General features: G+C 36.1%; 2 protein-coding genes across 3 annotated transcripts; one reads left to right on the forward strand and one right to left on the reverse strand.

Moving 5' to 3' along the window:
• Positions 1 to 48: 48 nt before the first annotated feature.
• LOC131791113 (RNA-binding protein 48) lies at positions 49 to 7,370 on the forward strand. The gene is made up of 10 exons (XM_066173417.1): positions 49 to 178; positions 1,055 to 1,164; positions 1,965 to 2,045; positions 2,525 to 2,664; positions 3,206 to 3,740; positions 4,201 to 4,225; positions 5,434 to 5,490; positions 6,000 to 6,074; positions 6,398 to 6,657; positions 7,185 to 7,370. Exons 1-9 carry the CDS (start codon positions 68 to 70, stop codon positions 6,452 to 6,454), a joined length of 1,191 nt encoding a protein of 396 aa, XP_066029514.1. The 5' UTR covers positions 49 to 67; the 3' UTR covers positions 6,455 to 6,657; positions 7,185 to 7,370.
• A 1,162-nt stretch (positions 7,371 to 8,532) lies between these two features.
• LOC131771185 (uncharacterized) lies at positions 8,533 to 14,672 on the reverse strand. 2 transcript variants are annotated; one of them, XM_066173763.1, is made up of 2 exons: positions 12,571 to 14,672; positions 8,533 to 9,782 (listed from the first exon to the last, which is right to left on the reverse strand). In XM_066173763.1, exons 1-2 carry the CDS (start codon positions 14,129 to 14,131, stop codon positions 9,694 to 9,696), a joined length of 1,650 nt encoding a protein of 549 aa, XP_066029860.1. In that variant the 5' UTR covers positions 14,132 to 14,672; the 3' UTR covers positions 8,533 to 9,693. The 2 variants fall into 2 exon arrangements, with proteins under 2 accessions (XP_066029860.1, XP_058942946.2); XM_059086963.2 differs by having other exon boundaries at positions 8,533 to 14,672.
• Positions 14,673 to 15,188: the final 516 nt, after the last annotated feature.

Consider the following 15,188-nt stretch of genomic DNA (forward strand, 5'->3'; position numbering starts at 1 on the left):
TCAGCGGCGATCACAGGCTATTTCCTGAGGTGGTGTAGATGTAATTCATGTGATACTATTTGGCAAAATGGCGGATGACTCGAACAGAGTGTCTACAGTGAAGAAACATCACCAGCAGGCAAACTTAAATTATAATAGGCCAAAGTACCGAGAGGCTCGTTGGGAAAGGGCAGTAAAGGTATGTGATTGTGTTGTAGTCACTATCTTTAGTTGAGTTTTCATCATGTTTGCAAATAAACTTGGGCAAAAAGGATCACTGGCCACTGAAGTGGCTGCATACTTGGTGTAGGAAACTATTCTGTTCACATGTGACATGGAACAAAGACAACAAAGAAATTGAAACAAAAAAAGCCTGAAAAATAGCATTTTATAAATTGGGAACAGCTTTCTACGTTCGTACAAACTGAGTTCAAATTTAACTTACCAACAGTCTTTGAAACGAACTGTAGATATTGGGAAGAGGTGGAATACAGATGTTGTCGGCTTGTTGAAGAGCATCTGGGTGTGATTTGGCATGAAATACCAGGGAAAGATTTCCATATAACCTCATACTATTCTGTCATTCGTTATCCCAGAGGCACTCTATCATTTTCTTTTACCCCAGAACCACGAGCATAACAGAGTATAAGGTTTTGTGGAAATCGTGTTTATATCGGAATACACAATCTAACTTACTTGCGCTAGTGTGTGATTCACTGGAAGTTTAAAGGTTTCAACATGTGTACTGATATTAAAATGTTGGAAGACAAGGGGAACATCATATGATCTCATCCCTGGCAAAGAAACAAGAAGGTTGTATAAACCATGCTGTCTCCTTTAAAAATTAACTTGGGATGTGGGGATACGTTTTGAATAGAATGGTCTTCTTTCTCTGCTATGCTTGTATTTGTTAACCTGTGACATTGGGTGCTATGAAAATATGAACCTTGCTCAGCTGGGGTGGGAAATTTGAACAAGCAGAATACACAAAGAGTTTGAAGGTAAAGAGTCTGCCTTTCTAAGCAAATGGCTTTGAATTGATTGACACATTACCTTGACTTGTTATATTTTCAAGGTTTACACCATAAATCTGGAGTCAAAGTATGTTCTGGTCCAGGGTATTCCTGCTGTGGGTGCAAAAAAGGAACTCTTGGAACTCTTTGCACTCTATGGAGCTATTGATGAGTAAGCTTACCTGATATTTGAGCAGCTTTGTTCCATAATGAAACCAGCCAATCTTATTTTCCTTTGTCTTGTATTTGTTACCATTACCTTAAACAAAAGGAAGTGAAAATCAGGCTGGTTTTAAAAATTATTAGCCCGGAAAAAAAAAGAAAACCACAATATTTTGATATATGTTTACATAAGCAAAACTGTTTTTGTTTGAGGGTCCCTGACCCTATCAAAATTAATATTGTAGATCTTCCCCAACTGGTATCCAGTTAACTTGAATCCCCTGACTCTATCAAAAATAATACTGTAGAACTTTCCTAACCTTTATCCAGTCAACTTGAATCCCCATTAACTAAAAACAAGGTCTGATTTCCCTTGACCCTATTTTTTCAGTTATTTACTATCAGCTAACTCTAACCCCCCCTAACCCCAGTTGGTGGGGTTCTATTGTTGAGTTCAATGACCTTTGTTCTAAAAGTGAAAGTTTGAACAGAATGGATTCATGAACTTCTATCAGAAATATCCCTTACCATAAGGTAATTAGAATCATGTTAGTGCAAACCACAAAATCGAGCTAATGTAAAAATATTTCCCTTTTTTGTAAACTGGAGATATTTTCTGTTTGTTAGATCTGTATAAAAAAAAGTAACAAAAAGGAGACATCCATTGATGCATGTATTGCTGTTCATCTTGGAATGGACTTATATTTAAATAAGTCACTGAATGCAAGATGGTTGTACCCTTTTGTCATTTGACACCTTGATTTCTTCAAAATTGAAGTTTTACAATATGTTTCTTATTGAATATTTAAGGTATCGCATCCTAGATGACTACCCAACAGAACCTTTCACTGAAGTTTACTGGATCAAGTTTCAAAGAATCAATTCAGCAAGGTACCAAAAAATATGCACTACCTTTAAAAATTGCCTAATGGTTCATTCTAGTGAAAAACAGCCAAATTCAATTTATGTTCAGCGCTATAGGAGACAGTAATTAAGGGAACTTTTGGTTTGGACCCTGTTCATGTTTGAACTTACCCATATTGTTATAATTGTCAAAAAAAAGCCCCTTCTATGTGCACAGAATTATTTCATTGTTTTGCCCTTGAGGACCCTTCACATGATCTGCACACAAGGCAAAGGAATACATTTTCCAAATGCCAGGTGCACAAAGTTTCAATTCAAACATTTGTTTCAGTGGGGGCATTTAACAATAATCCTAACTGTGTGTAAGATCTGAATTAATGATTTAATCAGACAAGTTTTTTAACAGTAGTTCCAAAAATGTTCCAAAAATGTTACTAAGGATGATATCAGAGTACTGGTAATTTTCTCTTGTATATTTCACAATAAAAATCGTTTCCCACTTTTAGAACTGCAAAAAAGAAGTTGGATAACAGGTCATTTTTTGGAGGCATTTTGCATGTGTGTTATGCACCAGAATTTGAAACAGTTGACGACACAAGAGAAAAACTCCAAGAAAGAAGAAAAGTCATTGCCAAAAAGACAAGAGGTGAATATGATTTGAAGAAATAAATGCGATATGATCAAAATTACTGGAATACATTGATTTTAAATGAGAAGAACTATAAATGAGTTTCACTGGAAAAAATAGATTTTGTGATTTGCTTGAGCAGTCAGTGAACCCTTTACACCCTAACATCAATGTGCATATTCTCCATACTATTTTCTACACAATTCCTTTAGCACTGACAAGGAGATTTTTTTTATGAACAATGAAAGCTTCTTAGTTTGGCAATCATTTCCCTTATTCTCACGATCTTAATGAATGATTCTGAATCGGAAATTTTGGTTGTGAGAAGAAGATAGATGCTGGTCACTCTGAGTGTTTAAAGGTAAAAAAAAAAAAGAGTACCCTTGGCTACTATCCAGTACAGGAATTTTTCAAAAGGTATGCAACTTTCTCTGCCCTTGTTTACAATGAACACACCCCCCCCCCCTTGTACTCCAGACAAACAACCATTGGAAACTTTTTTTATTGTGCAGTACATGTGTTTGTAGGCCCTTAATATGTGAATTGTTTATCATTACAGAATTATTTGGTGCACAAGAGAGAGCATGTACAACAAAAATTGCACCCATTGCTGCCTCCTTAACCAAGAGGTCAAGAGAGGATTTCAATGAAACAATCTCAGCTTCATCCTCAACTGAGACTACTGCTTCAATTACAGACCCCTCTGGTCCATCAAGAGGCTTGTCACACGGAATAAATTACTCAATGTACACAATGTCATCAAGTTCCTCATTCAATTACCCAACCCTTCCACCACCCCCTCAACATGTTCATCCATACCAATATCCCCCTCCCCCACCCCCATGGGAATTACCCCGTGTACCATCAGCACATGCAACACTTCCAGCCTATTTACAAAATTTCCCCCCTCCTCCCCCTCCCCCTCCCCCACCACCTCCACCTCCACCTCCACCTTCTCCTCCCCCTAAATTCCATTCTGTAGAATCACGCACTTGCCATGATACAGGTGCAAACAAAAGTGAAGTTCCAAGACAAGGGAAGGCTTTTACTGTTTATATGTCAAAAGTTATGATTGGACCACAACTCGAAGAGGGGTGAGTTAATACTCAGCAATATAATTTAATTATCATGCCAAAGCAGTCTCCTATGCTGCGCATTATATATTTTTAATAAGGAAGTGAAGACTCCCAATCTTTAGGTAGAATCAATACCCATGTTTGTTTGTTTGTTTTTTTGTTTTTTTATTTTTTTACTCCACTCTCCACCTTAAACAGCCATATTTAGACTGGTCATAGTCTCGTAGTCTCAAAATACCAAACAGCTGTTATCAAGTTTTAAAGAAACAAATTTGAATTTTCAATTTCAAAAAAATTAATTTGACATCTGATGGAAGTGAAGCAAAGTTACATCAAGACAAGCTTTGTACTCATGCTCAAGGAGATCTTTGCAATGCAATAATTAAATGATCAAGGCTTAGCTGCTACGATATTTGTGACCATCATTTGTATTTGATGACATTGCAATTAACTACAGGTGGGTTCTATTGCGTTTCAGGTCTTCTTCAAGCAAGTCTTCACTGGTGAATATTGTGCTAGTGATACTATGTGATGTATAAATATTTTTATCAATTTAATTTTGAGGATATAAATTCCACAAATATTAATGAAAGAATGGTATCGTTCTCCATGGAAGAAGTGAATCAATTATAAGGAAACTGAACAGAAACATCAGTGGTAACCTTTCTGTGGTGTTTAATAAGTTCTTTTGCACTTTGTGATTTATCTCAGAAAGTGTTCATGGTTTTTTCATCATAATGTCTCTACCAGCCAATATTAAACTAAAGAACCAGATAGACCACCGCACACTACTAAAAATTTCAAGCTGAGAAAATTGGGTTGTGATGTTATGATTGTTAAAATCTCTGTTGCCACATCCTTGAGTATGTCTGTACTTAAGTTGAACTGTGCAACTAAATTTTCAGGAGAATTATAATTTATAAAAATTGGGAATGTAAATTTATCATGCCAAAGGAGTCTCCTATGCTTCACATTATATATTTTTAATAAGGAAGTGAAGACTCCCAATCTTTAGGTAGAATTGATACCCATGCCTTTTTTTCATGAAGGGATACTATCAAATTTCAAAACTTATTTTTTGAGATGTAAGGCAATTAGCAAACTTATTATGAATGGTATTGATCCATGAATAGAATTTTCTTACATGTATGGGCAAACACTTATTACCTTGTCAGGTGGTTCAGCATTTAACCCTTTTACTCCAAAGATCTCATTAGTAAATAAATGCTTCTTACTGTCTTCCATATAATTCTTATGATGTTAGTTCTGAGGATTTGGTATTGGATTCAACTAATAATCTCCTTGTTGATATTTTTCTATATTTTCATTACTTGTCTGCTTGATATTGTATTGATATTGTAAGGAGAAATTCTGTCCTGGTCACTCTTGGGAGTTGAGGGTTAATTAATAAGTGTAATTTTAAGATGGTGATATCTCAGTGTATACTAGTGAAGGAAGAGGGGGGGAGGTATTCATACAGGTGTGTCCAAGAAAATGTTCCTTCAAATATTCCTTTTATCAACTCTCAGATGCCGAGACATTGTCAAATGTTAAGATAATGAGAGTTAAGAATCCTTTCAATTAAGTGTGTTATCTTTATATACAAGCATAATCCCTAATACTCCTTACCAATATGCAGGTAGTTACTAGAAATGTGTAGCAACTACAAGGGAGAATTTACTTATTACATCTCTTTTGCTCTGTTTCTCAGACTGGTGATGACTCACTTGATAAAACTGCCTACACTATTAGAAATAAAATTCAAAAGGTATAGTTAATATATGAATTGACTGATGTTGATCATTGATATCTGGTCTGTCATACAATATAATGAGAAATTATGAAGTAGTCATCATGATAGAAAGTGCACTTGTTGGTCGATGAGTGTGTTTAGATGAGAGTTTGAGAATGAATGTTCAGATAGAAAGTTCAGCTACATTGGAGATTGTTTAGGATGGGGTTGTTAAACAACGGCTAAAGTTTGTTTTAGATAATCAGACCTTGGGGTTAGAGAGAATTCCCAAAAGTTATAAAAACTCTTGACTGCCTTCATTTGCATACCTTTCTGGAATCCTTCCAACCCTTCTTGTGTTTAAACAAGGCTATTCAAACACAGAGAATTTCCTCTATTGCTTGAGTGTCATGTAATTCACAGTATTGTACATGAGACTTGAAGTTGTGATGATTTATTTAAAGTTATATACATTTAGGTTTAAACTGTAGAGTTTGTATATCATCCAGAATAATCATACCAAACTGTGGTTTCTCCTTTTACAGCTCTCAGGAGCATGTCAGAGTACAAATAATATTTCATCCTCAGCTGAACAAAATGTGCAGCTTCATATTATTCAGGTAATAAGAACAATGGAGTTCAACTTTTTCTTCCTGGAGTGATTACTTGTTACAATTTTGATCCACTGCATTAATGTTTTAATCTATCACCAAATTCTCTGGACCAGGAAGGAAAAAAAAATTTATATATATCAGACATGAGAATTTGGCTTTAGATTGTCAAAAAGGTATTAGTATATCAGTAGAAAGTAAACTTTAATTATTAAATCACATTAAAGCCTTGTGATAGCAAGTCCACCCTCCCAGTCTTTTAATTATTTCTCTCCCCCTCAAGTGTTAACATTACAGAATAGTTACTGATTAAAACATTGTTTCTTCAACAGAATTCTGGTAAATCTACAACATCATCTGTTCCAAAAACGAAAAGGAAAAGAATTTGAAATGCTCTGAATTAATACTTTGAGTCAATGTGGTTCCTTATCTAGACAACAGCCATCAAACTCACTGCAAATGCACACCAGTAATTATTATAAACTACCAAGAAAAAAATAGAAAATGGAACAAATGAGATACATGGCTCAGGCTACGTGAAGAAAAATGGAGATAAACAAGCAAGGAAAGTTAGTTATATCTATTCCTTCAGGTAAAGTTTTTCTCTGTGACTCATTTCATAACTCTTTAGGAGACTCTACACTTCTTTGCATTGCAATATTTACTTTTCAGTAACACAGCCCACTCACTTGCATACAGTAAGGGCCTCTTACTAAAGCAAGTTAATGTTGCTAACTCTCTTAAGCTTTTTTGATTTGGGGAGGCTGTATGGAAGGATGAGAAGAAATCTCTATAATCCCACCCCCTCCCCTCTCCTTCCTTTTGATCATTACCCACCCCTTTGGTAAAAATTTCTTTCTCTCTTAAGCCTTCCACTACTAAAAATGTAAAAGATGGCAGCTATAACTTTAACTAAGAAAATACTAACCACTTGCCTGCCAAAATTATGCCTGTTCTGCAGGTTAACTATGCGCACATCAATGGTGAACCAAAAAGAAGGCATATGTCATACATTTTAAAGAAATTTTTCAAAAACCACCTTTAATGCTTTCTCATTTCTTGTTTCACAGAATCCCCAAGTTTCTTCATTATTGTAATTTATTTTCAATTCCTCCTTAGATGTTAAGCTCAAGCACAGTGGAAGGTACAGAATCCTTATCATAGAAAGAATATTGAAAGTCACTTTCATTTGCCTATTTGTTACAGAAGATTAATTTATGTTAATTGTTAATCAAAGAATCAGCTGTGTAACTTGATAGAGCAAGAGAAACTTTCCTGATTTTTAGAAATAATCAAGTGAATAAATAAGAATAAAAGGCTGTTCTTGATTAAGAAAGGTTGTATATTTTTTTTTTTATGATTATGCTGAGGATGAAGAACATAAAAGTATGCAATCAATCAATAAACCTTATTGAAGTGTCTAAAACTTCTAGTCAACCCGGAGGCCGACTAATTGGGGATACTCAAACCTGTATTAAGCAGTAACCCTTGGGGAATGGCAGCATGTCAAAGCTTAATACAGATTGACTTCTTAATACAACTTGGCCAGCAAATAACTTGCCTGATATTTGTGTGTAAACTGCGATGTTGAGGACATTTTTTTTAACTCATAGTACTTACGTTGATCCTGGGAGACACACATGGAATACATTTTACATAAGAGATTATTCTTAATTTTATACAATGAGTGGTTCTGCTATAAGTGACTATTCAATGCAGGTGGAAGACAATACAAACGTGCCTTAAAGATTCGGTGTAGGGTGATCATGACATGGGATAGGAGTGAAAATTACAGTTCTTAAGGGAAAATATTTGGGACTTTGACAACCAACCACTTAATACAGGGTGACCACTTAATATGGTGCTGCTTAATACAGGTTTGACTGTACCTGTCACAAATGAACTTAATTGTGGCCTAACTTGACATCAGAAGTTCTGGGGGTCAATCCCTTGTGGGGGATTGTGGGGGAATGAGATTATTTCCCTTCTTTGCCCTTGTGACAAAACAATTGACCCTTAAACTCCTTAGGGTGATAAGCATCTAATTTCTCCTTACAATATCACCGCTGAATCAAACATTGAGGTCACAAGAATAAAGATGATCACCAACTTAAGAAGCTCTTGACTGTTAATCAAATTCTCCTTGCCAGCCCCTTGGGAAATGTATGGAGAATATTATGGAGAATATGCATACTGATGTTAGGGTGTAAAGGGTTAACAAGTTTTTATTTAAGGACGAGATTCTTGTTCAGTAAAGTCACTTTTAGTTTCCTTTTTTTTTCAATTTAATGACCAGTCAACCTCAAAAGTTACAGAGGAAAAGCTGAAGATTAAGACTTGTTCAGGTGAATATCAGTTTTCAATTTAGAGACACTTTCATCCCCAAAATCGTTCTTTGCCCAAGACAAAACTATATATCAATATTAATCACAAAAGTAATAAAATCAGGAAGATACAATTAAAACAATCAAAATTTGATGATCATCAACCTTGAGCAATCTTTATTTTCTGTTCTTGGTTTCACTTCCACACTGATAGTTGAAAAGGTAAATAAACCTCACTGGTTGATTGTGATAAAATAATTTTACACTCAATGAAAAATTATATTTTATCTTACATTAATAGCTAGCCCCTATAGATACAAAAGCACATTGGTATAATTTTTAAAATTTGTAATATTATTATAACAAGAAAACTTAAAAATTGGTTTGCAACCAATAACACTAAAAGCTAACAGTAATTCTATAAATGTTTGAGGAATCATTATGAAATCTTCCCTGTAACCCCTTGGAAATTCAAGATAGACTATAGAGTGATTTGATCTTTATTTTTTTTTTTTTTAGTTTAAAAATGGTACTAAGGAAAAAGCAATAAATTGTTTCTGGAGATATGTTTCAAATTTATTAAAGGGTATTACAGTATGTAATTACACTCTGCAAAAAAATTGATGACATAGTGAGGCAGTGTGGCCAGGCAGTTAACCCTTTAACTCCCAGAAGTGATTAACATGTACCTTCTCCCTATGGTCTTTATATGTTTTTTAAGCAAACAGTTGATGAGAATACTCAAACTCGACAGGAAGAAGTTTTTATCTTGATCTTACTCCAAATTCTCATCACTAATTTACAAGGACTTGTGTAGCTGTAAGAGGAGAGAATTAACAACCAGATCTTGGGAGTCAGAGGATTAAGACGCTGGTCTTGTACCCTGCTACTCACTGAGTTTGTTCTTGGTTGCCTTGAGGTCAACTCATTGGCTGTGCTTCCTATTTTGGCCAACTGGTTTGCCTCTGGCCAGTTAAGATGTTTAAAGTCTATGTTTATTTACAATGTTCATTTTCAATTTGTTTGTATTGGCCCTAAAAGCCCTGTTAGGGGAAAGGTCAATTTATGTTATTATTGATGTTAACTATACTCTGGAAGTAATCCATTGATCTTCCCAGATGAAGTTTAATAGGGAAATTCTAAGAGAAGAAGCCTGAACCAATTCAGGCTTTGACGTGGTTTGAACCAAAGCTCAGTGAGTTTTCATTGTTGAATGTTCTACCAACTGAGCTAAAAAGCCACACACCAGGAACAAGCCAATAATCACTCCATTAGTGGCAATCATCCCCTGAGCAAATTATGATTTATTCCATTTGTTGCTCATACATTCCTGTATGGGAGCAAAGAATCCACAGCAATTTCCTAGCTTGTGACATGTGACTTCGGTGCCCAACTGATATATGGAGGTACAAATTGGTACTCAATCAAATCCTGATTTTTTTCAGGCTTCATAAACTCCCTCATTTATAATTATGGTACAAATATATTTATGCCACAAATAGGGAGTTCCTGGTAATTTCTAGAAAGCTAATTGGTGATGTTATATGGATACTGGAGCATCCAATGCAATGATCTGTAACTTTCTGAAACATTCTTCTAAGTGTTGTATTACAGTCTATAGTGCTTTGAAAAAAGTTGCTGACATTGTAAGCTTCCTGAACATTCTAGAATGACCAATAAATGTATATAGTATGCCAGTCACTTAAAATAATCTTTTTCATATGCAAAGACTGTTGACTGTTTAGAGAAGCTAAAGAAGGCCATTGTGGCCTTCTATGAAAGTTGGCCTACAGTCATTCGTGTGTACATACAAAAATACAAACAAACATACATTGATTGCACTCTCTGAACAGGTCTTTTTAGCAGCAATACTGAATAATAAAATTCAAATTCTGAAGAATACAGAATCAAATGAACTAAAAATCATTGCTTTAAAAATCATGGTCAAAGTGCAAGAAAAAAAAGTGCTATAATATTTCCTAATGTTAAATTAAAAGCATTTCAAATACTGTTTTTGTTTAAGAAGAGGACTTGCCTAGAAGATTCTCAAGAGTTTCAGAAGAGATTTTGGGATATTAGTGTTTACTGTGATTTTTATATTGGTAGCAGCTGGGTTAATAGCCAGTAATGGGCTGTTGTTGTTTTAATTTAACCTTATCAAGTCTCTTAACTCTTTAACTCCCATGAGAGATTGAGAATTTTTCATTACAATATCAATACAATGTCAACCAGATTAGTGATGAGAATAAAGAAAAATATCAGTTTGGGGATAATAATTTGATCCAATACTAAATTCTCTGAACTAATGTTGTAAGAATTGTATGGTTGACAGTTAAGGAGAATTGCAAATTTGATCTGGTAGTTAAAGGTTTAAAGCAATTAAGCAAGGCTTTTGGAATGAAGTGATTATGAAGTAATTTGTTGTGAAATAAAAGTATAGAGGGTTTTAGCCTCAATGCCCAGGAAATTGATCAAGTAAATTTTAACTTAAAATATCCGAGTAATCCCTTCAGTCACAAGCACATAGCCTCGATTATTGGTCCTCTGTTTCACTCTATGTAGATTGTCTTAAAACTCCACAATGTTAAAGAAAACAATAATATAAAAGTATTCTTAGAAAAGAAAGTATTCAAACTACTTTTATAAAACTAACTTATGAACATAGCCAAGAGGATTAGCAGCAAATAAAAGCCGTGAAGGAAAATTGTTGTGCTATTCCTTAAAGGCCATACACATTCCCCACCCACCCACCCATCAAAAGAGAAATCAGTGACAAACTTGAACTGTCTACTATCTGATATTTACAATAAATCTGATTGATCTGGTGAATGAAATTGGTAAATTACTTCTCAGTAAAACAAGGAAACCTAAAGAAATGAGTCAAACCTTTAGATGGGATTTGGTGTACATCATGGCAATTTCCTGCTTAATCATAACCATTACAATTTCCTCAAATGTGATTGGTGCATCAGCTGCTTCATTTTTCACTAATCATTCTGCACAGTTGTAATCAGACAGTGTAATGGGACAGTTGGCTGTAATCGAACACCTGTAATCGAACACCTGTAATCGGACAGTTGAAGCAGCCAATCATACTAGGTCCACTCAGCTAAATCCACCAATCACAGAATTGATCACAATAACCATAGCAACAACCACTTATCCAAAGAAAATCAATTTCCAAAATGGAGGAATATTTAACTGAAGACATTGTCTCCATTGGAGAAATTTGTTCTAGGTGTAGTTGTTTTTTCGGAAATTGAAATGGTTATGATTAATTGGTAACGGGATTCCTTGTCGTCCAATTCTGTCAGTAATCATACTCGTGATAAGCAAATCGGACTCCCGCTTCGCGGTCGTCTGATTTGGAAGATTTTACGCCAGTAACTAACGGCGTTATTTCTTCCAGTCGGTTGTGTTTATATGTACGATTTTACGCTAGTAACTAACGGCGTAATTTCTTCCAGTCGGTATATTATATACTGTAAGATTTTACGCCAGTAACTAACGGCGTAATTTCTTCAAGTCGGTGATATATATATATGTAAGATTTTACGCCAGTAACTAACGGCGTAATTTCTTCCAGACGGTAAATTTTATACTGTTAGATTTTACGTCGTTAGTTAACGGCTTAAAATCTTACATATATATACACCGACGCACATAGTGGCGTAAAATCTTACAGTCTATAGACTGTGTTAGTCACATATTACGCCGTTATCTAACTACCGGTCTGATTTTGTTAGTCACTCGTATGATTACTGACCGAATTGAACTCCACTCGGTCCTATTACCATTAAGTATTATTATTATTACACCGTTATTATTGCATGACTAGAAAACTCTGGAACAACAGTGTAATTCCAATGAAAACCAAAACCTAACATAATGTTTAAAGAATCTAGATTAAAGCCAGGTACATTTTGGAACTTTTATTTCAAAAAGGAAATGGGAAATTGACTTCTTCCTAGAAATTCATTCAAGCCAAAAATATTAGCGAACAATTTGGAACAACAAGGAAACATCAAAAACAGCAGTTTATAAAACGACTACTTCACCGGATCCACGATCGTATAGAAAATAGTTTAGAACAGCAGCAGTGCGTCCGTCATTACACAGTGAAATCCCTCTTACAGAGAACGAATGACAACATTGGATTTGTACACTACGAACAAACTCACCATCTTTGCTGTATATTTTAAACTCCAGGAGGTTTCTCTCTGATTCATCACCAGCGACAACGACATGTTCACCTGCTGGGTGAAATGTAATGCACGTGTACTCAAAGTAATTCCTTTGTTTCAGTTTAAACTTGTTCAGATGGTTGCCGTGTTCACTGAATATGTGAACAAAGAAATCTTCTTTGCCAAAATCACTAAGGAAGGAATCCTCATCACTGTCCAATACTAAAACACGGCCATCATTAGCAACAGTGATATCCTTCGCAAACTTCAATATTTCTTTTCCAAAATTGCGAACAAACTCTCCATCACTGTCATATTTCTCCACTCCTCCGCTTGGGGACCTCAGTGTCACTACTTCCTTTGTATCCCTGACTGACAGTCCTCTGTACCGGCAGCCCTCTCCCCTCAAACGAAACTTGTGATGCAGGTCGGCGGTTTTAGTAAGTTTATAAACCCAAAAATTATACCCGCGATACTCACGCTCCTCTTCGGTCAGCACAAAGATATTGTCGTTCATGTCCGTGGCTACACCTAAAATATATGACTTTGTATTGACGTCATCGGTAGGGAGACTGAAATGTTTCACAAACGTACCGTTTCTGTCAAACACCACGCAACGATCTCTACAATCCCCGACAATGAATTCTCCGCTGGAGTTAGTAGCGATACCTTTCGGGTCAATCAACATCTTGTATTCCTTCTCATCCCACAGACCAAATGACCGTGGTGTTACACAACAGTGCTCCATGCCTTGTTGAACAAGTACATTGGTTACTCTTGCGTCATACAATGGATTGATTTTGTTGCCTCTAGTCTCAACTGTAGGCCAGATCCAAAAGCGTGCATCTCCACCGAATGTTCGCGTGAAATCATAGATGACACGATTCACGTGACAAACACTGGAGATGATTTCCCTTCTTTCCTCTTTACCGAGCAAACTTTTTACTGCCTGAATGCCTGTCTTGAGCTGAACATCAAAGTTATTTTGTACTGCTGGCAGAGAGTTTAGTTCCTCTACACACACCCTGCATGGTGCCAGAGCATCAGCGGGATTGTCTACTGTCTCTAATATGGTCGCCATGACTCGATACTTCATGGCCAGAATGCGGTCAGATGTTTTAAGGCCTTCATTTTTAAAGGCCCTCGTTGCTTCTCTTCGAGCATCTTTGAATCTTTCCTTTGCAGCGGAAAGCTTTCTCGTAGCAGATTCATCCAGGCCAGTAAGCTCTAACCTGCTGATTCCTTCAATAATAGGAATTGCTTCATTGCAAGCCGCTTGTGCTGTAACCGCGCCACACTCGCCTCTAGTGTTTGCTATCTTAAACACTTCATACAGCAACGCAATTCCTTCCTTAAAGAAACTGATACTCGCTTCTAAATCCTTCCTCGATAACGCGTCCAACTTTGACTTAATTTCGTCGATTTCTTTGACGATCAGGGAGTGGAATTTTTGATCTGTTACATCGCCATCTTTCAGAATCTCCGCGATCTTATCTCTGCCTTTGCTGGCTAGCAAACCGATGGTGGATTTGAACACGGGTATTACTATGGAGGACATAGCGGTTGAATAAAGTTGAGGGTAACCTCGGAAACCTTGTATGTGCTAATAGAAATTGTGATCTTTCTTATTCTTGCGCTCTGATCAAATTTCTTTTAAGGAGTGTTTAGATGTTTAGATAAGATATCAGAGTACGTCTTTTCTTTTAGCAACTTAAAAATGGGATTCATTCGATAGGACTGGACTTTGTAATCTCCGATTAGAATGAGCTTTTGCACCGTCGGAACTTCACGTTATCACGTGTGATGGTTAGCAACTATCCTGAAGAAGTGTTCATTACTGCGAAGATCGCTCCTATATTCACTTCTTTATCCACAGTTCACATCTGTGATTTTCACAAGTTCACAGTCATTTATTCATCACTTCATGGGTTTATTTGGAACCAACGTAATGACCAGCTCCCAGTTGGCTCGTTAGTTCAGGGGGTAGAGCACTGCACGGGTATCGCGGAGGTTATGGGTTCAAATCTCACACAGGCCTGAATTTTCTTTCGGGCGTTATCTTCAGTATTGCTCAAGTAGTGTTAATTATAGCGAAGATTGCTTTCATATTCGTTTCTTTATCTGCAGTTCACATACGTGATTTTCATATATTCACACTCATTTACTGGAGTTGGTTGGGACGGACAGTTACTGATCGACACCATTGCGCTCAAGCGCACGCCATGAACGGTAGTAACTTAAATTGTCATATTGAAATAAATATATATATCTGTATTGTAATAAGCAGTTGTATTCTTTATCCAAATATCTGAGCGATATGAGTATTGAACGAAACAAACTCCTTACTATAATCGAGCGGGTTTGTAGACTGTTTCACACCCTTGGCTTTTTCTCCATATCGGATTATGTAGACTCTTTGTGCGAACTTAGGCTACCTGTGTTGTCAGTTGACTCAATTCTACTTGGGATTACCACGTACACTTCTTTACTGAATTTTAAAGCCATTCTGGAGATTAGACATATTACACACTTAGACGTCGAATGGGAAACCATTAACATATCCTAAAGGGAAACACATAAAGTTTGAGTCCGATTTTGATGTTTGCCTTTGTTGT

The sequence above is a fragment of the Pocillopora verrucosa genome, chromosome 10 (genome assembly GCF_036669915.1).
Source record: "Pocillopora verrucosa isolate sample1 chromosome 10, ASM3666991v2, whole genome shotgun sequence".
NCBI classification, from domain to species: Eukaryota; Metazoa; Cnidaria; class Anthozoa; order Scleractinia; family Pocilloporidae; genus Pocillopora; species Pocillopora verrucosa.

What these genes read in the sequence shown, in the direction of transcription:
- LOC131771185 (XM_059086963.2), bottom strand. Translation starts at nt 14,131, where the DNA reads ATGTCCTCCATAGTAATACCCGTGTTCAAATCCACCATCGGTTTGCTA.
- LOC131791113 (XM_066173417.1), top strand. Translation starts at nt 68, where the DNA reads ATGGCGGATGACTCGAACAGAGTGTCTACAGTGAAGAAACATCACCAG. An exon ending in CAAAGAATCAATTCAGCAAG is followed by an intron (nt 2,046 to 2,524) that starts GTACCAAAAAAT and finishes TCCCACTTTTAG; the next exon opens with AACTGCAAAAAAGAAGTTGG. An exon ending in GGACCACAACTCGAAGAGGG is followed by an intron (nt 3,741 to 4,200) that starts GTGAGTTAATAC and finishes ATTGCGTTTCAG; the next exon opens with GTCTTCTTCAAGCAAGTCTT.